General features: G+C 45.8%; 1 protein-coding gene across 1 annotated transcript; it reads left to right on the forward strand.

Moving 5' to 3' along the window:
- The first annotated feature begins 1,274 nt into the window (after positions 1 to 1,274).
- FATE1 (fetal and adult testis expressed 1) lies at positions 1,275 to 17,548 on the forward strand. Its single transcript, XM_029929717.1, is given in 8 exon segments — positions 1,275 to 1,334; positions 4,531 to 4,639; positions 5,063 to 5,193; positions 10,926 to 11,055; positions 12,036 to 12,163; positions 16,079 to 16,185; positions 16,563 to 16,641; positions 17,417 to 17,548. Coding segments are annotated over 8 exon segments (876 nt in total).
- The last annotated feature ends 8,152 nt before the right edge of the window (positions 17,549 to 25,700 follow it).

A 25,700-nucleotide genomic window follows, 5' to 3' on the forward strand; every position in this document is an offset into this window, starting at 1 on the left:
CTAAATCATAGCAGCCCAGTGGGTGGACTGGTCAGTCCCAGCACTCCTGAATCCTGGGACTGACAAGGGCATACAGGGGTAAGTGCTGGCAGAACATGATGTTCCACAAGCTGGTGGTGTTCCTGCTTCAAGCAAGGCCATGGGGCTCCAGTAGGGAGTGCAGTAACATGCTAGGTCTTATATTTCTGGAGCTCTGGGCCTAGTTTTGTGGGGGAGGCATTAGACAAGTGATAGCAATGAAGCATGTCAAATTTTCTGCTCAGGGAAGTCCAGGGGCCTGGGACTAAGGGCTGCCAGAAAAAGCTTTCCTGAGGAAGCCATATGCTCAACCTAATATTCGAAGGATGAGTAAGAATCAGTTGGGCAAAGAGCATTAAAGACAATTGAACCAGGCAGAGGAATGGCATGTGAAGATCCCTAGAGTCTAGCAAGGCCATCAAGATTTTAAAAAAACAGAAAGCCAGGGTATCATAAGGGGAAATCCTTGTGCATGATGAGATTACACCACTTTACTTTTACGAAAGACCTACATTACTACTTGTTTTCACTAAATGAAAGAAATCAGAATATTTTTGCTTTTACAAAAATAGGGCAGAAGAGACAATAGGGTCATCCTTCAACATTTGTTTTTCAGTGACATGTTATGGAGGCACTGCATACCTGGAGCAACACTTGGTGTCTCAGCCATAGCTGTGAATTGAGTCTGCGAGCAACTGTCCTTCATCTGTTTTTTAAGTTTTTATCTTAATTCACATTAGTTAACAAACAGTGTTATATTAGTTTCATGTGTACAATATAGTGATTTGACACTTCTGTACAACACCCAGTGCTTATCACAAGTGCACTCCTTAATCCCCATCACCAATGTCACCCATCCCCCACCCACCTCCCCTCTGGTGATCCTCAGCTTGTTCTGTATAATTAATAGTCTGATTCTTGGTTTGTCTCTCTCTTTTTCCCCTTTGCTTGTATTTTTTCACTTCTTAAATTCCACATATGAGTGAAATGATATAGTATTTGTCTTTCTCTGAATAACTTATTTCACCATAATACACTCTAGCTCCATCCACATTATTGCAAATGGCAAGATTTCATTCTTTTTTATGGCTGAGTAATATTCCATTGTGTGTATGTATGCATATGTATACACACATATATATCTATATATCACATCTTCTTAATCTATATCTATCTCTGTATCTGTTATGTCTATCTATCATCTATCTATCTAGAGATTGATTTATTATGGGGAATTGCTTAATGCAATTGCAATTATGGAGGCCAAGAGTTACCACAATCTGCGCTCTACAAGCTGGGACTCAGGAAAGTTATTGGTAAAGTTCAAGACTGAGTCCAAAGGCCTGAGAACCAGAGAACCCATAAGAGAGTTTATTGAGACAGAGTTCAGAAAGGGTCCAAAGTGTCAGCTGAAGTACTCAGATAGGGAGAGCAAAAGAGAGAGAGGGAGAGACAGAAAAAGAGAGGGCAGGAGGCAGAGAGGAAGGGAAATAGAGGGAAAGAGTGACAGAGAGAGGGAAAGAGAGAGGGAAAGAGAGAGAGAGAGAGAGAGAGAGAGAGAGAGAGAGAGAGAGAGAGAGAAGAAACACACCTAGCAAGGAAATTCACCCTTCTGCTTTTTGTTCCATTGAAGCCCTTAATGGATTGTGTGATGTTTCCTCATACTGAGGACGGCCATCTGTTTACTGAGTCCACTGATTCAAATGTTGATTTCATCTAGAAACACCTCAAGGACATACCCAGAAACAGAAACAAGGTTTAGCTTAGGCACCCAGTCAAGGTGGCAGATAAAATTAATGATCACAGGTGGGACAGGGCTATGCATAATGACTGGTTGGGAGAGGTGAGAAGAAGTCCCAGATGACTGAGGCTTGGAGGCTCAGACTGTGGGGTAGATGGCAGGACAATTCACAGGAAAGGGTCATAGCAGACGAAGCAGAGGTTGGGGGAGCATGTGGAGTATGTGGTATGGAGTATGTGGAGGGGACTAAAGAGGGAAGATTAGGCTCAAGTTACCATAAAGATCATAAACATAACCAAAGCTATTGGTACAATTAAACTGAATGAAACTTTATGTGAATGAAGAAAGAATCCAACATAAGCAATTGAAAAAAATGATACTCAGTTGAGTCTTTTTCCCATTACTGTGACATTTTTTTTTATTCTTAGTCACTCTTCCATGTTCATAGATCCATGTGATTATACTGGATACACTGATAATCTGAGACAAACTTCCTGTTTTTAAAATTTTTTTAATGTTTATTTGTTTTTGAGAGAGAGAGACACACACACACAGAGCGTGAGCAGGAGACAGTCAGAGAGACAGGGAGACACAGAATCAGAAGCAGGCTCCAGGCTCTGAGCTGTCAGCACAGAGCCCGACATGAGGCTCGAACTCACAAACTGTGAGATCATGACCTGAGCCAAAGTCTGCTGCCCAACTGACTGAGCCACCCAGGTCCCCCAAACTTCCTATTTTTGGAAGTATCTTCAACCTCTGCCATGAAAACTGATATATTCCTAGTATCTGGAAATTAAGAAGTGGATATCTTTGGGGGGTGTTATTCTGCTTACCAAAGTTCTTTTTACTTTACCATCTAAAGATGTTTTTTTTTTTTTAAAGATGATAAGTCTTGGGTGTGTAACCAGTGGGCTACAAGAGAGGCCAGATAGGCCAGGGAAAAACTGTGTGGGTGCACAGTTCTAGAAACCAAGGAGGGTGGAGTGTTTCTAAAAGGAAAAAGAGGATAATGATATGAAATACTTCCAAAAAGTCAAGTGAGATGAAGAGTAAAGGGAGATCACTGGATCAAGCTACCAAGAGGTTTCAGTTGAGTTGTGAATGAGAAAGCCAGACTAGAATGAGGACAGGAACATCAGGGAGATCAAAGAGTAGAGACAGTGTGCATGGTGGGGGCAACAGTTTCAAAGAGTTGAGAAAGGACAGTAACACAAATGAGACAACACACCAAGGGAATGCTTTTTTTTAAATAATATTCAGGTCATTTTAATTCAACGAGTGCTTAATGAGCACTGCCATGAGGCTGGCCTTGTGCTCAGTGCATAGGAGACAGTGGTGAGTGTGGCTGACAAGGTCTCTGCCCTCATGGAAGCAATATCCCCGTGCTGGGAAAGATGTGATAAAGCTGGAGAGGAGTGTAAACACAGGGAGCCACCAGCCTTGCTAGCAAGACTGCCAGCCATTTTTTTTTTTTTTGCTAGCTCATCTTTTGTAATGAGCAAACAGGGGACTTTGCAGCCTCTGTGAGAATCCCAGCAGCCAGGCTTCAAGTGTTAACTCTGCTAGGAGCTGAGTGCTTCATATTCTATGACTCCTAGCCTACCTTTTTTTTTGAGAGGACCACTGAGGCACATTGCTACTAACTGAGAAGCTAGGACACTAACCCCAAGGAGTTGTGGGGAGAGGAAAGTTGGACCTCAGAGCCTGGGCTCTGGTCCACCCATCCTCACTGGTCTGTGCCCTTTGTGTGAGGACCTGCCTGGCTGGCTGTGTCTAATTTAGAGTGAAGGGCAGGTCAATGTCGGATGGGGCTTGAGGATGTGTGCTGAGGCTCTCTTGATCCAGTTCCTCCCTGGGACCTCCTCCTGTTCTACCAAATACCCTGGATCACCAGTATAAAGACATAGGTTTGCATCTAAGCCCTGCCACTGAATCGCTAAGTGGTAATTGCACTGAGCCCAGCTTCTCCATATGTAAAATGGGGGATACTGGGAGCAGTATCTGCTTGTCTGAAAAAAGATGCAGCTTCTCAGGCTTATGGTTCTCATCTTGAGTTTCTCCTCTCCTCCACCTCTTTCTCTAGCTCAGAGGAGCAGCTCTTGATTGTGCTTTTGAGCTAGTCAAGACTTTGTCTAAGACTTTGCACCATTTTTCCACCTCTACATTATTGCTGGCCATTGTCCTTTGGCTTCTGATCTTCCCGAATTTTACATGCACATCACATTTCAGTCACTGGACATGGAAACAACTGAAAGCAGATGCATTCAATCTGAGAAGTCACACCACAGGAAAGTTTGCAGGCAAGGCCGCAGCCCATGTGAGGTCACCTTGTCTGACCCTCTCTCTGGGGATCAGGAAAGAGGTCCTTTCCCACCCATCCCTTCAAGGTGTCCCTGTACATGGGGCAAAGATGAGTGTTTGGCAGATGACTAAGCCCCACCTCCAAGTTTCCAAATATGCTGTCAGCTCTTGGAGCAAGGGATTCTCAGGTCAGCAGAGAGACAGGGAGAAGGAAGGAGCAACAGCAGACACAGCTGCTGGCAACACCAGGAGCCAGAAGGCAAGCTTCCCAGTCTTTGCTCTTTGGTGCTACTCTGTCCCACATGCACAGGGCAGTTCTGGGTTTCCTTTCATCAGGCATATTGTTCCAACAGGGAAAACTTCAGGGGCCACAGAGAGGACTGTAAGCGCTGAGATGCAGGCTTGTCAGTTTGGGCTATGGCTCTGTGTCAATGTCTTTAACCCACTTCTGCTGGGGCTGCTCCCTCCAGACTGGACAGAGTTTGGGGGAAGTGGTCAACATCTCTACCCTGTCCAAGTCCCCTCAGGAGAGCTGTTCTGGAGGTGTGAAGTCAGAGGCTGTCAGTGCTGTGGACAATGGTCAGTCTCTTCCTCTTAGGTTGGCAGAGCTCAAGGGAACACCCATCACACTTCCAGGAAGGCAGAGTGTGCTAAGATTAAGGACAGGAGCGCCACAGAAACAAGCCCCTGCCACTGTCCCCACAGACACATGGACTTCCTGCCTGTCTGCTTGTTTCTATCTGCCCTCTAAGAATGAGCCCCATGAGAATGAGAAATTTGTCCCTAGTCTCAGGGCCTGGCACCCACTCAGTCTTGATTTCAAATAGTCATACAGAATGAGAGGAACCCACATTTGGAAATCAAAGTGCTTCCAGTAACCTGCTACTGGCCATGTCCCACTGGGTGGAATGAGTCCCTCTCTCTGCTTATGAGGTTATCCTCATTTCCTGGGCTAGCTACAGTCTCTGCAGTTTGCCTCTCTGTCCTTCCTGTCTCTTTAAGGAATGCAGGGACAGCTACAAGGCTCTGCTAGTTCCTCTTCCTTTTCCCTTTGGGTTGGAGAGGGCCCTGGTGGTCCAGGGATGACATCAGTGTCAGATGCTTCCAGGAGCAGGAAGAAAAATTGTTTACAGGTACATAACTTTCATTAGCAAGTGGAGAGGAAGCTTCCAGATGCCTAGGATCTGGGTTTGCAGCCCAAATCAGGGTTTCCAGCTTTGAGTTGGGCCTATAGCTGCCTGAAACTGGGCTCTGAGCAGAGTTGGGTTGCAGCAGACCATTGCAACCATTGGCTTTGATTGGTCTCTTTCATAAAACCCCAATGTAAGAAAATGATAAAAGCAGGGCTGCTCCATGTGAAGAGAGGCTAGAGTTGAGCCTGAAGCCCAGGTAGTCCCAACACACCTCCTTGAAACCATAAAACATAGTTTAAAACTGGATTTTAGCCCAATCTTCCACGCGAGATTGATAAACAGAAGCTAAGAGCATGGGAAACAACTTGCCTAATATACTCCAGTGTCAGAGCTAGGATTACTCCCTAATGTACTGACCCTGGGCCTAGGTTCCTGCTACCCTTAACTGTTGTTTGCAAGGGAGGTGCAAGCAGGCAACACACGGGACTTCCTGATCGCCACTTTTTTGGAATCTGAGTCATGTGCACAGCTAGCTGAACTGTTGCAAGAGGTTAATGGTTGGAAGACATTAGTGGAGGCAGGTGGTCAGGCAGGTAAAGAGACAGGTGGACAGAAGACGAAGGCAGACAGGTGGGCAAGAGCCTGAGTTAGATACCTGCTCTGTGTGTGTGTTGAGGGCAGGTTGGCTGGATGTCCTCTAGATTTCAGCACAAACTTGGATGCAATTAACTGGATTTGTTTGGCTCCCAGTGGAGGCTCTGTACTCATGATCACCTTTAGGGAAAACTATGATATGTTTTCTTTGGAGATGCTTAGCTTGAAGGGAGGGGGAAATTGCATCCCCATCCACTTTGTTAATAAAACAGCTCTTATTTTAATAAAGATCCAAGCCCTCCAGCAGACAGAAAAGAAATACATAAGATCAATAAGCATATGAGAAATTTCTCTGGTTTATTCATAATTAAAGCTATATAAATTAAAGCAACAATGAGAGAGGGATCATTTTCTGCCCATCATAATTATGCATTTTGGAAAGTTTCCTAATATCTTTTCTTGAAAAGGCCATGAAGAAAATGGAACTTTCTTCTCCATACTGAAGTCCTACTTGGTGCAGTCTCTTAGGAGGGGCGTTGACAATACTGGTCAATATTTGTAAACATTGTCAACCCACATGCCCTAGAAGACCACAATTCCACTTCTAGGCACCCGCTCTACAAAAAAAGATTTACACATATCTGCAAAGTGGAATGTCCAGGAGTGCTCACCGTTTATTCTGTATAAAGGTGACATGAAAAGCTCTAGACACCCAAAATGTACATGAGCAGGTCAAAAAGCAGGGGCTCAGCTGTACACCAAAAGCTATGTTTAAAGGATATGAAGGAGATTTGTTCTGACAGGGGCGAGCCCCAAGACACAATGGGCACTTAAAAAGTAAATTACATATTTCTCAGTAAAACTGGGGGAAAAGTCCATGAAACCCTTAAAAAAAAAGAGAAAGAGTGATAGACAGACAAGAATCCCTTGGCCTTCCTTTCATGTAAATGTATACATGTATGGTTACACATTTCTGTGTGTTTTTCTTTTAAGCTTTTATAAGGGCTTCCCTACTATGTGTCATGTATTTACAAAAAAAAAAAAAAGGAAACTGCAGAACTGCACATACCTCAAATGTATGATCTCATTTGTGTAAAACACTGCAAACATATATATACATCTCAGCCAGATGTTCTCTAGACCTCCTTCCCATTTCCAAAGGGATTGCTCTAATCTCTGAGGTGGATAGAGTTTTGGGCTCTCTGGTCTTTTTCTCTGGGAACCTTCCACTACATTCTAGGTCTCTGTAACCCACCAACTACATGAGCCACAGGCCATCTTCCTGGCCTTAATAAGGCTTGGAATGTGCTCTACAGATGCTCTAGGTCTTCAGACCCCCAAGGCTGGCACACTAGCCAGTAGGGTTTTTTCAGAGTGTTTGGAGTGAGAGTTTGGGGCAATTTCAGAAGGAAAAGATGATGTTGGATAGAAAAGGTTAGCATGCTAGAAAACTATGCTAAGGGACAAATCCAAAATCACAACAGCAAATTGTTTACCCCACTACCTAGCCATCTGTGGTGCTCATTCCAAGAGCGGTAGGCATGCTAAGATGGTGAAATGTTAAGGTTTTGGGGTGGCATTGGAAGCACAGGGATTGGTAAGGAATTCTCACTACCCTATTGCTTGGCTTTAGGTGGTGGGTTCCTTTGCCACCAGGGGGCAGGGCCTCTGCACCGACCTGGGCCCAGTGTCTTACTTCCCAGGAAACCCCAACTGTTGACACTTGGAGACTAATCTGACTAATCTGACCTGAGGCCAAGAGTGCAAGGTTTTATTAGCGTTCTCACCATCTAGTCCCTCCCGCACTGTAAGGAGGGGATTGTTAACTCCACTGTCCAGTGGGGAGATTGAGGCCCAAAGAAATGAAAGACTTGCTCAAGGTCAAATCTTGAGAACATGGTAAAGATGGGCAGGGCATAGGGTTCCCAGATATAAAATAAAGGATTCCCAGTCAAATGTGAGTGCCAGATAAACCGTGAATAAATTTTTAGTATAAGTTTGTCTCAAATGTTGCATAGAGTGTACTTACATTAAACATTTTTTGTTTATTTATTTAAAATTCAGATTCATCTGGCATTTGAACCCTGGCCAGACAGAAGCTCATGGTTCCTGCTTCCCAGGCTCCTGAGTCCCACAGAGCACACTTCTCTGCTCCTAAGGTGGCCTTCCAGAAAGCTCAGATTTCATTGCAGCTGCTACACTGGATCTGGGATGTGCTTCCTCAGGGCTCTCAGGAATGCAGGCAGGGCCCATGTCAGCTTTGTTCCAAAGAGCTTAGTCCCAGTGCTGGACAGATGGGGCCAGGGAGGGGGACAGGCAGCCCAGACCATGCCATCCTCTCTAAGCAAGTTCCAGTCCCTCTCTTTTCTCTCTTACCTTTTTTCTTCCTCCTTTCTTCTTTCTCCTCTTCCTCCCTCCTGGACCCAGCTGTGCTTGGTTCCTTTCACAAATAGCCTCATCTTCCCACAGGGACTCTAGGGCTGTTTGCAAGATCCAAGTTTCACCTTTGGTGTTGTATCTGTAAGGGTTCTCCAGAGAAAAGGAACCAATACGATATAGTATGTATGTGTAAGTATATGCATATGCATATGTGTATGTGTATGGAGATTTATTTTAAGAAATTGGCTCCTGCCATTGTGGGACTAGCAAGGCTAGTACAGGCCTGCACATGAGAATCTTAGTCAGGGAGAGATACTTCAGTCTTTTATTTATGTATTTATGTATTTATGTATTTATTTATTTATTTATTTATTTAAATAGTTTACTGTCAAATTGGTTTCCATATAATACCTCGTGCTCTTGCCCACAAGTGCCCTCCTCCATTACCACCACCACTTTTCCCCCTCCCCGCTTCCCCTTCCCCTTTAACCCTTGGTTCGTTTTCAGTATTCAATAGTCTTTCAGGTTTTGCGTCCCTCTCTCTCCCCAACTCTCTTTCCTCCTTCCCCTGCCCATGGTCTTCCATTAGGTTTGTCCTGTTAGACCTATGAGTGTAAACATATGGCATCTGTCCTTCTCTACCTGACTTATTTCGCTTAACATGATGCTCTCAAGGTCCATCCACTTTGCTACAAATGGCCAGATTTCATTCTTTCTCATTGCCATATAGTACTCCATTGTTGACAGTGCTGCTATGAACATCGGGGTACATGTGTCCTTATGCATCAGCACTTCTGTATCCCTTGGGTAAATCCCTAGCAGTGCTATTGCTGGGTCATAGGGGAGTTCTATTGATAGTTTTTTGAGGAACCTCAAATGGACATACAAATGGAATACAAGTGGTTGAGAGAACTGCTCTTAAGATGTTACAGAGGGAATTTAATCATGGGCTAGATACAGATACCCCAATGATCATAGCGGCACTTTCTACAATAGCCAAATCATGGAAAGAGCCTAAATGTCCATCACCTGATGAGTGGATCAAGAAGATGTGGTATATATACACAATGGAGTACTACATGGCAATGAGAAAGAATGAAGTCTGGCCATTTTTAGCAACATAAATGGAACTCGAGGGTGTTATGCTAAGTGAAATAAGTCAGGCAGAGAAGGACAGATACCATATGTTGTCACTCATAGGTCTAACAGGAGAAATGTGATGGAGGACCATGGGGAGGAGAAGGAGGGAGAGAGAGTTGGGGAAAGACAGGGATGCAAAACCTGAGAGACTATTGAATACTGAAAATGAACCGAGGGTTTAAGGGGGAGGGGGAGGGGGAAGGGAGGCGGTGTTAATGGAGGAGGGCACTTGTGGGGAAGAACACTGGATGTTATATGGAAACCAATTTGACAATAAAGTATTTAAAAAAATTTTAAAAGAAAAAACCCTTTTTTTAAAAAAAATCAGAGTATAGTTGACACATAATGTTACATTAGTTTCTGATGTACAACATAGTGATTCAACAAGTTTATTCTATATGCTATTCTCAGAACAAATGTAGCTACCATCTGTCACCACACAATGGTATTACAGTACCACTGACAACATTCTTCATGCTGTGCCTTTTATTCCCATGACTTACTAATTTTGTAACTGAAAGCCTATAAGCCACATCTTCCTTATTCAATATCCAATATTCCTATTGGTGGACACTTAGGTCACTTTCATAATTTAATTATTTTAAACAATGCTGCAATAAACATAGGGGTGCATATATCATTTCAAATTAGTGTTTTCATTTTTTTGGTTGTTGTTTGGTTTCATTTTCTCTGGGTAAACACCTAGGGGGAGAATTATTGGATCTTATGATATTTCTACTTTTAATTTTTTGAGGAAACTCAATTCTGTTTACATTTACCAATTTACATTCCCACCTTTACCAATTTACATAACTACCATGCACGAGGGTTCCTTTTACTTAAAGTCCACAGAATGTAGATGTTAACCACAACTACAAAATACTTTCACAGCAGCACGTAGACTAGCATTTGACAAAATAACTGAGAACTATAGATTACCCCAGTAAACAAGTAAACTTGACCTTCACAGTGGTCTAATCAGTAGGGAAGCTGAGGGAGAATTTGGACTTAGACAAGGGACTCCAGGTCTGCGGGTGATAGGGCCTCCAGTGGCTGCAAGCAGCTCCCTTCTTTCCTGCCTTATCCCCCTTGGTTCTTATGGTCCCTTCCCAGGCTGACCCAGGGCATCAAAAGACCATCTCCCTTGCCTGGGAACTCCAGACCGTGGGAGACAAGGTGTGTTTTGCAGAGGATGTGTTTTGAAGGGTGTTGTGGCCTGGATTACTAGCCAGAGTTTGGCTTGCAGAAATCATGCCAAGCTTGGGATATAACCATGCTTTGTCTACTGACTGGCTCTGAGCTCCCATGCCAGTACCTGCATCTGTTTAGATGATGGAGGTTGGACCCTCAATGGGTGACCTGAGAGCCAGGGTAGTTCTCACAGGCAAAGCTTCTGACACTTATCTCTGCTCCTAAGTTGCTTACAGACTAGCAGGGAGAAGGTTGTGAACCCAGCCAACAAGATACAGCAAGAACAGAAGGTGCTGGGTCCAAGCCCTGAGCCCAGTGAGGGAGTCTGACTCTACCCCCATATCTAGATATATCTTCTTTGAGCTCCTACCACTTGAAGAGTTGATTTTCCAAGTGACTCTTGTGCCCTGCTTCCTGTGTATCCATAGTTTAAAAGTGAAAAACTGGCTGCAACGGCAGGAGGCCCCTATAGCATCAAGGAGGAGATGGAAACATCCATGGCTGAAGCACTGTTTCCTGGAAGCTGGGTGCAAAGCCAACAGCATCTGGTGACAGCAGGTGAGGAGACCCTGTAATGTCCCTTTCCTTATGTGTCTTCACCTGTGCACTTGTGGTGGGGAAGCTGTGTATACAGCTGGGCAGACTCATATATATGCATGTATGTGTTTACATGTATGTGTGGCTATGTGTGTGTCTGTGCCTTGGTGTACATATACATGTATTTGTGGTTTGAGTGACAGAAAAGCTGGGGGGGGGAAGGAATTGATTATGTGATCATTTTGCAGCCCATAGGGACCAATATGTGTGGTCCAAGCTACCCCTGTGTCTAAAACAAAGCATCCAGAGGGCTCAATTTATAAGATCAATCAGATCAGTTCTCTCTTCTAACCCTTCAATGTCTCTTCTCTTTTAGAGTAAAATCCATACTCCTTTATGTAATCCACAAATGCCAGTCAAGGTTACCACCTCAACATATTTCATTTATTCTTGTCCTCATAACACCCCAAGGTGGGTTCTTCCTCACAGCCATTGTACTTGCTGTTCTCTGTGCCTGGGATACTCTTTCCCTAGAGTTTCCATGGTTGGGATCTTTTTTTCTTTTTCAGGTCTCTGCCTCAATGTTGTTTCTGACTTTTCTAAAAGTAGTCCCTTCCTTCTGTCATGTTGCTCTGTTTTTTTATCATTTTGGGAGAATATATCCCTCATCTGAATCTACACTGATGGATTATTTTCTGTTTTGCCCCATCACTCCCTCTGTGCAGACACAGTAAGTTACTTGATTGCTGCAATCTTCTCTCTTGATCATTGCTCTCCCTCCAGTAACCTAGTCCAGAGCCTGGCCCCCAGTAAATTCTTGCTAAACTTTTGAACAGATGAACAGACTGAGGCCTGGGATCTGTCAGTAGACAACAGTGAATGAGTGTTGAATTATTCCTAACAAGATGTGGGACCCTGTCCTCTTTCTAGTGTGTCTTGTGCCCAGGAAGCCTTGGTACTGCCTCTATGGGTGTTCCTGGGACCTATGTTCTTCTTCCTAGAAATGATGGAGCATGGATCCCAGTCCCTGGGTGCCTCTCAGCGGTGACAAAAATTGGATTCAAAGGCTGATTGCTCTGCTTCAGGCCAATCAGTTTGGAATAAGACTGACATCCGGGCCAAGAAAATGGTACTGTGTGGAGGTCTTGGCATGCAGTGGCTGGGATGGGGTTGGGAATACTGGCTGTAGGAGCTCCAGCCTGACAGTGGTAGGTTGAGTAAAGCCAGATGTTGATTTGGGGAGAGGGGAGAAAGCTCATGTGCTAGTCAGGCAATGAAGTCAGGGAGGTCCAATAAGAGATCAGGATAGCCTTTGGTAGGCTGGGAGTTCAAACTTGGTAGTGCAGAACACCTGACATATTACTTGGGGACTACATGCTTACTTTACTTTGCAAAACTCTAGTGTGTGTGAAATGACACTTTCCTCTATAAATAAAAAGTAAATAAATTTCGATGTCAATTTTATAAATTTGTCTATATAAATATATGTTTCATAGTATATATATACATATATATGTATATATATATATATATACACAGACATATTTAAAAAACATAACTCATGAGTGGGACAAAGTAAGGCAAGTGAGGTTTCTATGCTCCCTGGCTGTTAGGAAATCCAATCAATTGAATCTAACTGTTCTGTAGTCAATTCTTTAAGCTACATTTAATGTAAGTTAAGGAATGTTCCAGAAAAAAATGTCAGTTATACAGTTACAGATACTGGGAAAAAGCAGTTTGGAGGGGAGAGATACCTGAATGTTCTAGGGAATATCTCATTCTGTACCAGTCCTTGAAGTTATATTCACTGGTGGGTGAGGGAATGTTTTAGATACACGGTTGCTATGCTGTTGCAAAGGTTACTGGGAAAAGACAATCCAGTTGCAGAGGAAGGAACATGACTGGTGGAAGGAATCATATGAGTCTCAAGTTCTGTAGCCAGTTGTTTAAAGCTATGTTCACTGTGGGTGAGGGAAAGTTTTACTAAAATGGTTTTTATAGTGTTGCAAAGGTTACTGGGAAAAGACAACTAGGTTAGAGAGGGAGGGAGACTCAATGTTCTAAAAAACCACCTGAGTTTCATTGTTATGTAGCTGATCTTTTAAGCTACATTCATTCTGGGTGAGGGAATGTTCGAGAAAAAAAATGGTACCATATTGTTGCAAAGGGTACTGGAAAAGTGCACTCATTTTGGAGAGGAGGAAGACCTGATGATTGTAGGCAATCACTTGAGTCTGATAGTTCTATGTGGGTTCTGTTAGCCAATCACTATGGTTGTTACAGTGTTGCAGAGGTTAGTGGGGGTAAGGCAACAAGGTTAGAGAGGAGAGAGGCCTCCCTGTTTTAGGGAATGAGTTAAAATGAAATGCCCAAATGATTCCACTGCCAAAGTATAAAGAAAAAAGAGTTCTCAGAGACCTCCTGGGAATGAAAATAAGCCAGAAATATTGAATTGGCTTCTTTTGTCCAAAGGGAAAAACCACATCAAGTTGCTCAAGCAGGTCAGGCTCCAGCAAGCCACTCATGCCTTTAAGACTGAGACAGAATGGGGTGGTCATGGGGGGCGGATACTGGGGGTTATAAACTCTGGATTAATTACAGTTACCTATTAGGACCACAGGAGTACTTTAAAGAAAAAAAAAGCCATATTGAATTTAGAAATTAGGCATTTAGAATTAAAGAATATATCAATTCTATTTATTATTTACTTTTGAGCAAAACAAAGAAAAAATGAATGGAATTGTGCCCACTTCTGAAAGAACCACAACATGAAAGGACAAAAAAAGTAAAAATACTGTTCTCCTGATTTGGGGGTGAAAAGTAGTGTGCCTTGAAAACTTCATGAAAATAAAAATAACACTTTTTGAAATAGTAGAAGGAATCTAGGACTTGTGAAGTTCACAGATTTTCTTAATCTCTATCAAATTGAAATAAAATATCATGTTTTACAATGCATATAATTCTAAACGGGGAGTTTCCAAAATTCAAAACAGAAAAGCAACAAGACAACTGTTTTTGAACAGTTAGGCTTTAGGATGAGCAACCCACAGTAGGCTATCATTGGCCTGTAGCTATTGTCACATTAATTCTTCTATATTTATGTGTCAAAAACAAAGTGGTATCTAAAAAAGACCTCAGCCACCACTTTCTCATCCTTATGTGCTTTCAAATCTCTCAAAACAACTTTCTGTCCTTCTGATCCCAGTCTGTAGGAAAATCAAGGTGATGTTGTGGAAATTGTTCTAGGAGAAACTCTCAATCAAATTCCACTTTATAGTCTTTGGATTTTCTTGACAATACTGTCAGGTTCATGCTATTTTTGAGGTATCTCAAGAAGAAGATGAAGAGGAAAATCAAATAGTGGTATGACTGTCAAGTACTGTTCAGACAAAAAGACATACCAATATCTGTGTACACTTCTGAGAATGAGAAATTTTGCATTAATACAACAAATTGAGTATGGAGGCCAAGTCCTATGAAAATATTTTATACAGAAATTGTTCCACATTGCGGTTTACTGTTGTTCTGAAGAACATAGGAGGGCTCCAGATATTTCTCAGGTGATAGGCAAGCCTTGGTTGTCTATTTCTCATTAAGAGTGAGGCAAATATAACCATAAAAAAAGAGTGAGAGAAATAGAGCCAACCCAGAACTTTGTGTCTTGGTGAGATCTGAGAGACATTAAGTTCTACTTTAGAAGATGGACTGTGCAAAGGACACCTGTAAATGCCAGAATGGAGAGGGTTGTGCTTTGTGGCACAATCACCACTCTTCCTCGCCTCCCCCATTCATTTAGCTCAGGTTTGAGGTTGAGGGGGAAGTGCCTGGCTGACAGCCATGTTGGGTGAGAGGGCTGTATGGCTGTTCCATTTATAGACCTTCAGCCAAGACCCCTGTCCCCCTACATCCCCTGATGGGCCCTTGAGCCCACTCCAGTGTCCCTGTCCCCAGAGATCTAGGTCCTCTCTGGCCACTGGCAGAAGGGGGACTCCCTGACTCACTGCTCCACATTTGCTTCTGAACCATAAGGCCCACTTCCCTTGGTTTGTTCTCAACACTTTTTGAATGCTGCAGTCTTGTTGATTTCTCTTATCACCTGTTGCCTTTCATGTTATCTTCTTTCTTACAAGTTTATACTATTTTGCTGTCTTCACTTTCACTTTATGACGTCTGAAGGGGAAGTGGTGTCAAATATGAGAGGCATCCTAGTCATGGTTAAGACCTCAACCTCTGGACAAATAATGTGACCTCTCTGTGTCTTAGTTTTCCAATCTTTCAAAATGGAATGATAATAATACCTGTTTTGAAGGGTCCTGATAAGGATATAATGACTTGATGTTGGTAACGGCTTAGAGCATGGCATGGTCCCTGACATGTGACATGTGTTAAACAACATACCTTGTGTAATTTTTCATCTTGCTCTGGAAACCTGGAGTTGTGATTTGAACCCAGGTGGGTCTTGAATGTTTTGTTCCTCTAAACCACACTGGCTCTTCAAGGCACAAGATACCCGAGACCCAGAGCTCTTGGTCAGAGACATCCACTCCAGGGAGTCACTGACAGATGGATAAAAATGAAAGCCCATGGAATGGCTGTGTTCACAAGGAGAAAGAGGTATTCTAGTGACTGGGTTTCTATTTTTAGCTCCAACACTTATTGTGCGTTCCTGGGAAGTGCAGTAACTTGACTGGCTTCAGTTTCCTTGGCTTTAAAATTGAGGTTTCCCATTCTCCTCTTGGACTCAGCTGATGTCTCTATGTGACAGTGCTGGCAGAGGATGGGGATCCTTGCCATTGTTCTTCCTTCCCCACAACCTGGATAGTCAGAAGCTACTGAGGAGCATGGTGTAGGTTGAAGTGGTGGCAATTAGCCAACTTGTGGGATTCTCAGGTTTCTCTAGTGTCTGAAACTACCAGCCTCTGATTCTAAAGGATCAGGCACCACGTGACTCCTGATAGGGCACACCATTGTTCTTGGGCAGTGTGGGGCAGCTGCTCAGCTGAGACTGAGTAGACTACTTTTGCTGACCATTCCTCTTCTTTAGGGGCCCCAGCTGTCAATACCCAGAGTGTTGAAAGAACCGGGCCAAGGTGATGCCAATCCCCAGGAGCATCCTGGTGGTTTCCAAAGCAGAAGGTTCCATTATGAGCGGTAAGAAAGATCCCAAGGACCCCACAGAAAGAAAACTGGTAATCTTTGGGCAAGGACTGTGGTGGGCCAGATGGGCTGGCAAGAACACTAACCTGGAGGGTATTGTGAGTAGCTGGCCATGCTTGGAATGTTGAGGCTCTGTGGCCTCCTAAGCATAGCCCCTGATCCTCCTGGCCTCTTGCCCACTCAGGGACTTTGAGCAACCTGAGGTCCCAGGGCATTCTTATGAAGGAAGGGAAGGACTCAAGGATGATAGAGTCATTGTCCAGAAAAGCCTCTGACTTTACCTGCTTGCCTTCATGGCCTTCCTGTGCTCCCTGCCAGGCTTGGCCCAGGACCACAGTAATTCTGACCCTTTATCTTTTCTTATTTCCAAGCAACGCAGAGGCAGATATGGTGGCAGAGATTGGCCTGGAAAACCTAAATGAACTAGAGATGGAAGTTATGAGAAGGCAGGTGAGCATCTCCTCTGCCATGGACCCACCTACTTGGTGGAAGCAGGATCATGGTATCTTGGGGCAAGTGGGGTTCAAAAGCAACAAGACCACCCCCTTTGAAGTCATCCTAATGTCTATCAGCAGAGGTCAGGTCACACTCCCCTTCCTTCACTCCCAGGGCTCAGGCCTCTAGTGACCTATCTTCATGACAGCCTCAGCCCTGCTTCTCTTCCTGATATGTGGGAAGGGACTAGGAGAAGCAAAAAGGAAGACCAAGAAGCAACAGAAAAGGCTAGAAGTCTGTGCAGAAAGAATGATGCTAAAAGATCTGGAGAAAGGGCTGTCTTCTCAAGAAGAGACCACAGCAGCCCTGGACCTGGAGGGGCATCTTCCCTGGTGGCTGTCTCTGGACCCTGAGTGTCATACATCCTGGAGTCCTCAGTCTGGTGCTGCTACTGCTCTCATGCCAGCCTGCCCCAGGACCAAAATGCCCCTCCCCACCTCCCCCAGCACAGTTGGGATGGGCTGGATTCTTTCAGACAACTGAGCGAACACCAACGGACAGGCAAGGTGGCTGGGCCTGTGAACACAAACAACCTGGACATCTGTCCCATGGGCCCACCCCAGTCCCCTGGTTTTAGTTGTTCTGTCTGGTTCTTGCCCAGAGGCACTTTGGCCTTCCAAAGGGCAGCAAATCCCCTTTCTGTACTAAGTTCATACTTTCCCTAGTAGTGAACCATGGCCTTCCCCAGGAACCATGGGCTTCTCACTCATTAGCCTTCTGGTCTCTACAGCTGCATGTGATCACCTGCCATCTGCGAGCCCTGGAGGAACAGGGTGCCACCTGGCACCACAGGGAAGCTCTGTTCTTCACGATGGTGGTGTTGGCCTGTGTCACCAACCTGTGGCTGTGGATACGCCAGTGATGCCTCATGCTACCTGAGCCCTCTTTTCCTCCTCCTCCTCCTCCTCCTTCTTCTTCTTCTTCTTCTTCTTCTTCTTCTTCTTCTTCTTCTTCCCTTTTCTCCCTGGGCCACCCTTGCCCATCCTCCTTCATTTCCCTACAGCTCTCAGCATTATTTTCCAACTCTGGTTACACCCCTTGCCTGGGGGAGTCCCTGGCTGCTGGGAGGTAGAGCAACACTGGAGGGTGAGGAGGGTGGCATCTGGTCCCCACAACAACACTTCCTGGCAGATGCTTCCTGCATGACAACTCCATGGTGACCATATCAGCGCTGAACCTTACCTCTGTGCCCTCACAGTCATTCTCTTCCATCTTATGTGGCCAGGGCTTGGCTGTCTGTGTCTTCCCAGTTTTCTCCCAAGTTGTAGACAAGGCTTTGCATAGAGAACATGCTCAATAAAAGTCCACCGATAGCAGCAAACTCTGGCGGCTGAACTTCTTACATCCAGGATTCATGTAGGAACAGCATGTCTGGATAAAGTCACTGTTGCAAGGACTGGGCTGATGCCACACCCAAGGGGTCCCAGTACCCTCTTCCCCCTTCTCCCCCTCCTCTCCTAGGTTTCCCACCCAGGCAGAGAGCCTGCTTAGGGGCAGGAATTGGCAAAGTCCTTTCTGTTAGGTTCATGCTGGTGAGTGCTTGTGGGGAAGTAGTTCTGCAGCAGCTTGTCTAGGTCAGGCACTGAAGGGACTCAATCAGAAGAAATCTGGAAGAAACCAGAAACTTTTTCATTTGTCCAGGAGGAAATTGAGTCCTGGAAAGGGAGAACATGGTCTTGGGTCATCCAATAATATTGGGACAGGGCTGGGGGTAGAATGGGTTCTCCTGTGTGCCAGCCTAGGGGTCTGCCAGTCTCATACAGACTTGCTGGGGGCAAGGCCTTAACTCAGCTCTGGAGACTAGATGTGAGGCCACATAGAGGGATCTTGAACCCTTCTGTCCAATGTCCACGGCCCCATGAAGCTCACCTCAGACAAGGTGGATTGCTGGTAGGGCAATGGGACTTGGCCTGATCGGATAAGAAACCAGTTGTGCTCAGGTGCAGGAAACCTTGGGAAGAGCTGTTGCCCCTTTCTCTGGGTCCAAGGGATAAATACACATGTCTTGGGGGTCAGAAACCCAGAAGATTCTCATTGGCTTTAGTGGCTAACTGGACTTTTCCAAATCCCCCAAATCTGTCAAGACTTCTCCATCTACAAAGGTAAGAGAGTATGTTAGTCATTAGACATAAAATAAACATGACTATATGAGTGTGTGAGGGAGAGATAGAAAGAGAGAGAGAGGGAGAGAGAGATAAGAAAGAGGATGAAAGAGTGGGAGAGGGACAGAAAGAAGGAGGGAATAAAAGCGAGAGACTTGAGTCATGAGCCTGCTTTGCCCCTGACCCAGTCATCTCTGGTGCTCAGTGGTCCCCATAAAATGAGAGGATTCTTCTACTCTTGACTCTCAGGGACCTCTTATCAGCCCTGATAGATACTGTACATGTGGCCACTGGGGTCTGGGCCCTGCTGAAAGTGGAGATAAGAACACTTAATGAAGAAACAATCGGGAGCTTCCCTCTTTGGTCTCAAAGTAGAGAGAGGAATTGGGTGCCAGAAGAAAGCCCTCTGTGAAGTGGGGAGAGGGCTTCTGCTCTGGAAACAAATGCTTCTAGTTGGGAAATCCAAGAGGCCTGGGGACAAGCTGGAGCCTCTGTACCTCCTCCAAATGTACCCTGGAGCCCAAGAATCATCTGATGGCTAAGAGTAAAGCTGGGGGAATTATTTGCAGGCCACCAGTTCCCTCCCCACAGCCTCAGGACAGACCAGGCCCCAAGGTATAGGGAATTATTAAGGGGAACAGCCACAAGGCCAAAATCCCCACTGCATTTGAAGGCATGGAAGGCCAGCCAAGAAGAATACTGAGGCCTGGAGTTAAGGATGCCAGGGAATCTGCCATTCAGTGGCTCTTTGAAAGCCACCCCTTTCTTCTATTCCAGCCGACCATGCTAAAAGTCTCAGAGGAAGAGAAAGGTGTTGTGGACTGGGGCAACATCTGTACCTTGGGACGTGGGTGTGCATGTCTGTGTGAGCAGACACTGACATGTTTGCAAAAGAAGTCTGGCTGAAAATATGTTGTGAAACAAAGGTTTACCCTTGGGAGCAATTTAGCTAAGATGCAAACAGTGTGGCAGCCCCCTGGAGAAATGCTTCCTGGGCTAGGTAAGCTAAGGTGGAAAACTTGCTTATGCCCTGGCCGGCCTCCCTATGTTGCCTTGTAGTGTCATGGCTTGGCTGTTACCAGTCCTGCCTGCCCACTCCGTCTACAGAGGTCTCCAGAGGGGAACTGGAGCCAAAGCTTCCCAGGCTGGTCTCCATGTCAGCCTTGGAGACAGGCAGTGGGTTCTTCTGCAGATTTCTGTGATGGACCCTATTGTAGGGTTGGCCCCTCCTACCAGGCCCTCTGACTATAATCCATCAGGAGCATCTGCTCACTTGAAGTTGTTTCCTTGCAAAGCTGCTCAGGCCTTACCCAGCACTAGCCCAACCCATCTCGCAAGGCTTGAATTTCTTCTTGGGCAAGCGGAGGAGGGGGAGAGACTCATTCATACTTCGATGTGAGGGAGGGGGTTCTTGCGGAGTGTACTATTTATCGTTCCTCTGTGAAACTTCTTATGGGCTGCCCAGGCTTTGCATTAGAGGAGTACATAGCTAGTCCCCACACTGCATCAGGAGCTGCTAGAAGGAATGCACTACTTCCATTGCAGTTTGTATCCCTAGAATCTAGTAGAAGTAAAGGTCTGGTAGGATGGCCTCTGACCAGGGTCCCTGGAGAGTATTTCTGGCCTGCTTGCCTTCTGAAAGGAGGACCTGCATAGACTTGTTCATACAAGTCTGGTCTTTAGGACATGCCCCCTGTGGAAAAGCCTTTGGCATAAAAGTAAGTCAATTCTGACCAGTACTTTCTTTGCTGCACCTACTATGTGCCAGTACATTACATTTAAAAAATACACAAGTTCTGCTTGATATCCTCTTGAAAAATGCAAACATTATAGGTATAGGTAACAAATCCCTTTGTCCCACAATTTTAAGCCCCTCTATAGAACTAACTTCCATGGTCAGCTTGCTGTGCTTCCTTGCAAACTCTCACTGTCACACGCAGATATGAATACTTTTATATGTCCTGAGCCTTGTCACATGATCTCATATAAGCCACCCCATGCAACCCACTGAAAGATGGGGTAGTTCCCCAGCTGTGTGTACAGGTAAGTAAAACTGTAAGCCTCTAGTCATGCTTGCCCCACTGGGCTGGCCCCTAAACCCCTGCCAGCCCTGGAAAAACCTGAAACTCAATATTCCAGTTTTTCTGTCTCAGGTTGTCATCTTAGTAGCTGGGGAAGAGTGGCAGAGGAAGGTGGGCATGTGGAGAGGGAGATGTGAAGTGCATGGAGGGAGCTCTGTTGTACCTGGTGGCAGGCTGAAATCCCAGCCTCTTAAAAAGGAGTTAATGACTTGCCACCCAAGGGTTCTTGCCTTCTTTCACTTCCCCAGCCACGGTCCCTATTAGAGTTCCAGTTCAGAGAGCTGTGGAGAAAAAGTAATGGGTTCCTCTCCAACCTTGCCCCACCCCAGGAATCTCTTCTGCTTTCCTGGTTTCTCCTTGGCTTGCCATCTAGTGAGGTAGTCTGGCCAGGACGGTGACCAAGGCCGGGAGGCAGGTGCATGGGACCAGTGAGCTGGCAGCTTTGAGTCCCCAGACACAAAGCCCTGAGCGATGCATGTAAGGGAGGGCTCCTAAGGGAGCTTGGGAGGGGCTGCCTCCTAGGTCAGGGAAGACAAGCAACTTCCACAGCCAGGCAGAACAGCATTCAGCCCTCTTCTGCTTATAGCCTGAGGTGTACAAGGCCCACAGTGACAGGGACACACATCCAAGCAGCAGGCCCAGTAGCTTCTCCAGTGGGCAGGTGTCACTGAGACAGGGTCTTGAGCTTGCTGCAACTGTGAGCATGGGCTCCTCTGGACCACTGCCAGCCTCCCCTGTTGGTGTCAGGGAGGGTGGGGAAGCTCTCTGACTGGGAGGCGGCAAGTTGGGTGGGGGTTAAAGGACCCCACTGTCCTGGGACTAGGAGCACTAGGAGGTCACTGCTGGCTTCAGGTACGGATGACTCCCCAAGTTCTTATCTCTGATTGGAGGCTTCACAGGCGAACCAACGGATGCTGAGTGTGGCCAGGGGACAGCCTTCCTCTGAAGCCATCTGACTGGTAAGGAAAGGGGCTTGCTTTGGGTTGAAGGAGCCACTGATCAAGGACTGACACCTTCTTGTGTCCAAGACTGGTGGCTTTAATGCGGTAGGGGCAGGAGCCCATGAAAGTGTGCAGGTCCTAGAGCCTTTCTTGACATGGGCTTTCATGTGATTGGTCTTCCCAGGGAGCTGAGGTAAAGTGGCCGTGTGAAGAACCATTCTCCCTTATCAAAGCAGCTGAATAAAATCCTGGGGGCTCTAGGAGTATGGAGACACCGAGTGCCATGGGCAGCTGAGTCTTTGTTCTCTTCTAGGACAGTGGAAGAGGGTGGCTAGAGGAGGCTTGAAGTAGAGGGGCTGAGGGGCTGAGGGGCTGAGGGGCTGCTTGGCCAGACAGGGTTTTGTGGGAAAAAAGGAGAATCTTGTGGGTCTTAGCTCCTACACGTGCCTCCACTGCCTGCCTAGCCCAGGGCATTTCTGTGTGCCCAGCCTCAGAGCATGGGGAGTACGCAACTTGGAGCTCCACGGCTCTCTGCATATGAGGAGCCATGGAGGTAGGGGTATGGGTTATGTAATGCTTCTTTCGGAAACCCTACTGGGATTGCAGCCTTTGCTTTCAGCCCTTTGAGTTCACTCTGGCTTCTTCAGAAGAGCCTTGAGGGAGAGTGCCCAGTGCATGCCTCTTAGGCTTTGGGAGCTAGACCTTCTGTAATTTAGGCAAATGCATCTGCACTGAAGTTTTTGGAGCTTCTGAATGAGAAAAGTTTCCAGAGCCAGGCCTAACACAGGGACAGGCTCTCCGTTTTGGCCTCTCAGCTGAGCTTATCCTTTATCTCAGCTTGACCCCAGACCAGGAAGTGTCAGCTCCATCCATGTTGGCCTCTGGCCATAAGAGGCAGCTAATGTAGGGGTGGCCTTGTGTCTAGATTTCCTGCCAGTGTCCTGACCCTGCTGTTGGCAGAGAAGAGCCTTTAGGACCACTTGTGAGGTGAGACCTCCAGGATGGTGGCTGCCTTCCCTAGAGGGAGTGACATTGAGTTCCTGGACTGGGCATGTGTGCTTTGAGTTGAGCCCCAACTGTGGCTGATAGGGTATATACTTGTTTCACACTTAGGCACCATGGTGGTCTCAAAACTGCCAGGACCAAACCTGGCCACACCCCACCAGGCTCCAACATGAGATGGTCCCATAAGAGATGAGGCTACAAAAATGGGTCTGGTGAAATCCAGAAGAGATTTGAATGCCCAAATGCAGTTTGGAATTTGTCATGTAGATGATTCGTCTATCCATTCAATAAGTACTCAACAGTGTCCTTAGCCCTGAGATAATGCAGGGAACAAGGCACACCATGTCCTCACTCATGTGGAAGTTACTATCTTGTGAGGGATAGACAATAAGACTGTAAGGACATGATAAGTTTACGATACAAATAAAGTGGAGAAAAGTGAGTATGAAACAAGATATAGATTTGGGAAAGTGCAAGTTCATTCATTCATTCAGTTCCCAAATACATATGTGCTTATCACTGGGCTAGGCTTTTGGGATTAATGATTAAACATAAAAGCAAGTCCCTGCTTTGAAAAGGTGAGGGCATCTCTCCATGCCATGGGTTTTAGAAGCAGGAATGACAGACAGACCCTGGTATAGACTTACTGAACTCACTCTAGTAGTGTGGAAGGTAGAGATGAGGTAAGGCTGTGGGTCTGGAGGCGATGAAGCAGAGTCAGAAGGCTGTGACAAGGGTTGAGGCCAGGCCAAAGTCAACAGCAGTCAGGCTGGACAAGAAAGAAGGTACTGAAGGAAGATTTCAGCAGTAGAACCAACAGGATTTATGGATGGGGTGGGGCATACCAAGGATGATTCTTAGCACTTTCTGGACTAAGAACCTGTGGAGAAAGGTGGCTTTCCCAGGACAAGGCACTGGGGAGATGAGAGTTGGGGCTGGGTTCAGAAGGTCATGTCAGATTGAGACATGTTGAGTCCAGGGCCCAGTGACTGCCCCCAGGAGATAGAGATGGTCCATGGGCACCTGGGGATGTGGTGCACAGAAGGGTCTTCTCAGTGAGGACAATAGGTGTTGGGGATATGAACTACTATCTCTCAGGTCCAGCCTGTCCTAAGAAGAGCCTCCCTCCCCTGGGTATGAAATTAATGTGGCTGATGTCAGATATACTGCCCTAGCCCCATGTTTGTAAAGAAATGAAGTATGTCTTGGCAAAAGAAACCCAACCATGGCAAGTTTCTGATGCCATGGTGTCCACACTAGAGGCCGCAACCCATTGTCAAACAAATGGCCAACTGTGCTGACCTACTAAACACCTTGTGCAAAGCCCTGTCTTCTGTGTATCCTTATGGAGATTTTATTCATATGAAAAATAATTCTTAAGCACCTGTTTCATAAAGAAGCCATGCTGGAGCCTGACCTCAGGGTGACTGATAGCCAAAAGTGGATAATCATCAAGGATTCACTGCCTGCCAGGTACTTACTCCACCTCCAGCTTGGGGTTGTCCAATCACAGCTCCTGCTAGTTCTCCTTTGCCATAGCTGGACCCCCCTTTCAGCCGTCCCTCCATGCCTGGGGCACAAAGGGTCACTGAAACTTCAGCTCCACAAGAGCCTACAGTGCATGGTGCAGTTCTGACCTAATTCTTCTCTTGGTACTCATGCCTGACTTCTTGGTTCTGTTCACCTCCCAGGCTGGCCCTGTAGCTGAGTATGCTTTTGGAGCCAGATTGCTTAGGTATGAGTCTGTGCAGTGGGGATAATAATAGTATCAGACTTGTCAGATTGTGAGGATTAAATGAATTAACTTAGGTCAAGTACTTAGCACATGGTAGCTACTGAATGATTGAAAAGCAGCCCCTGCATCCCCAGATTCTAGCTTCTTCTTGGTTCTCATTGTCACTGTTGTCCTGCCTGCTTTCCTCCCTGCTCTCTTACTTGCTTGCTCCGACCTCCCTGCCACCTGTGATGCACATGAATAACCTCTTGGTACCATTCTTTGCCTGCAGCCTAGGACCTTGTCTGCTGTAATGGCTAGAATTGAATATCTGAGGCACTAGCTTCTGCCAATACTTGGAGCCCAGCTTTCGAGACTGCCAGTCATGAAAGAATTCCCTTCCTAATCATGACAGAAAAATATGACTGATGTTAACTGGAATCTGAGGCCACGATGGCCTGGACTATAAAAGAAGTTGGGATACCTGGTCCCTTGGAAGGATTCATAAGCTTTCCAGGAAGCCCCACTGGAGTGAGTCTTCCTACTAGCAGTTTCCATTTCTGAGCTCAGTCTTCTGAGATTCCTCCGAACAGCACTAATGTCTAACCTTTATGTTTTCTTACCTTTCCCTCCATCTCTTCCTTCCTTTCATTCATCAATGTGTGTATCAGTGCTTTCCAGGAGCTAGTTTTGTGTGGGGATGCAGTGCATCACAACACAGATCCTGATGCCTTCCCTCAGGTAGTGTGCATTCTAGTGCAGGGGGTGCACTAAAGTCTGGACTTTACCCTATGACTTTGAAAACTTGGCAGGAAGCTGTGTACAGGGAGAATGAGCCTAAACATGCTCTTCAGGTAGAGCTCGAGTGCCAAGCCACATTGGAGGCCAGAAGCTGAAGGTTTCAAGTCTCAGTCAGTCACAAATGTCTGTTGAAAGGCTGATGGTGGTGGTGAATTCAGTGTGATTTGGGACAAGATGAACTGTGGCTATCCAAGGGGAGCCACAGAGTGGTGTCCAGCTGAAAGTTGGAAGGAAAGCCTGAAGCTCAGCAGAGGGATTTTGCCTTTATTACTATCAAGTATTTACTTTTATTACTATTAAGTATTTACCTTTATTATTGGACATTTGATTTCAGTTTTACTTTTTTTTATTTAAAAATTTTATTTTTTTT

Source organism: Suricata suricatta, chromosome X, assembly GCF_006229205.1.
Source record: "Suricata suricatta isolate VVHF042 chromosome X, meerkat_22Aug2017_6uvM2_HiC, whole genome shotgun sequence".
NCBI classification, from domain to species: Eukaryota; Metazoa; Chordata; class Mammalia; order Carnivora; family Herpestidae; genus Suricata; species Suricata suricatta.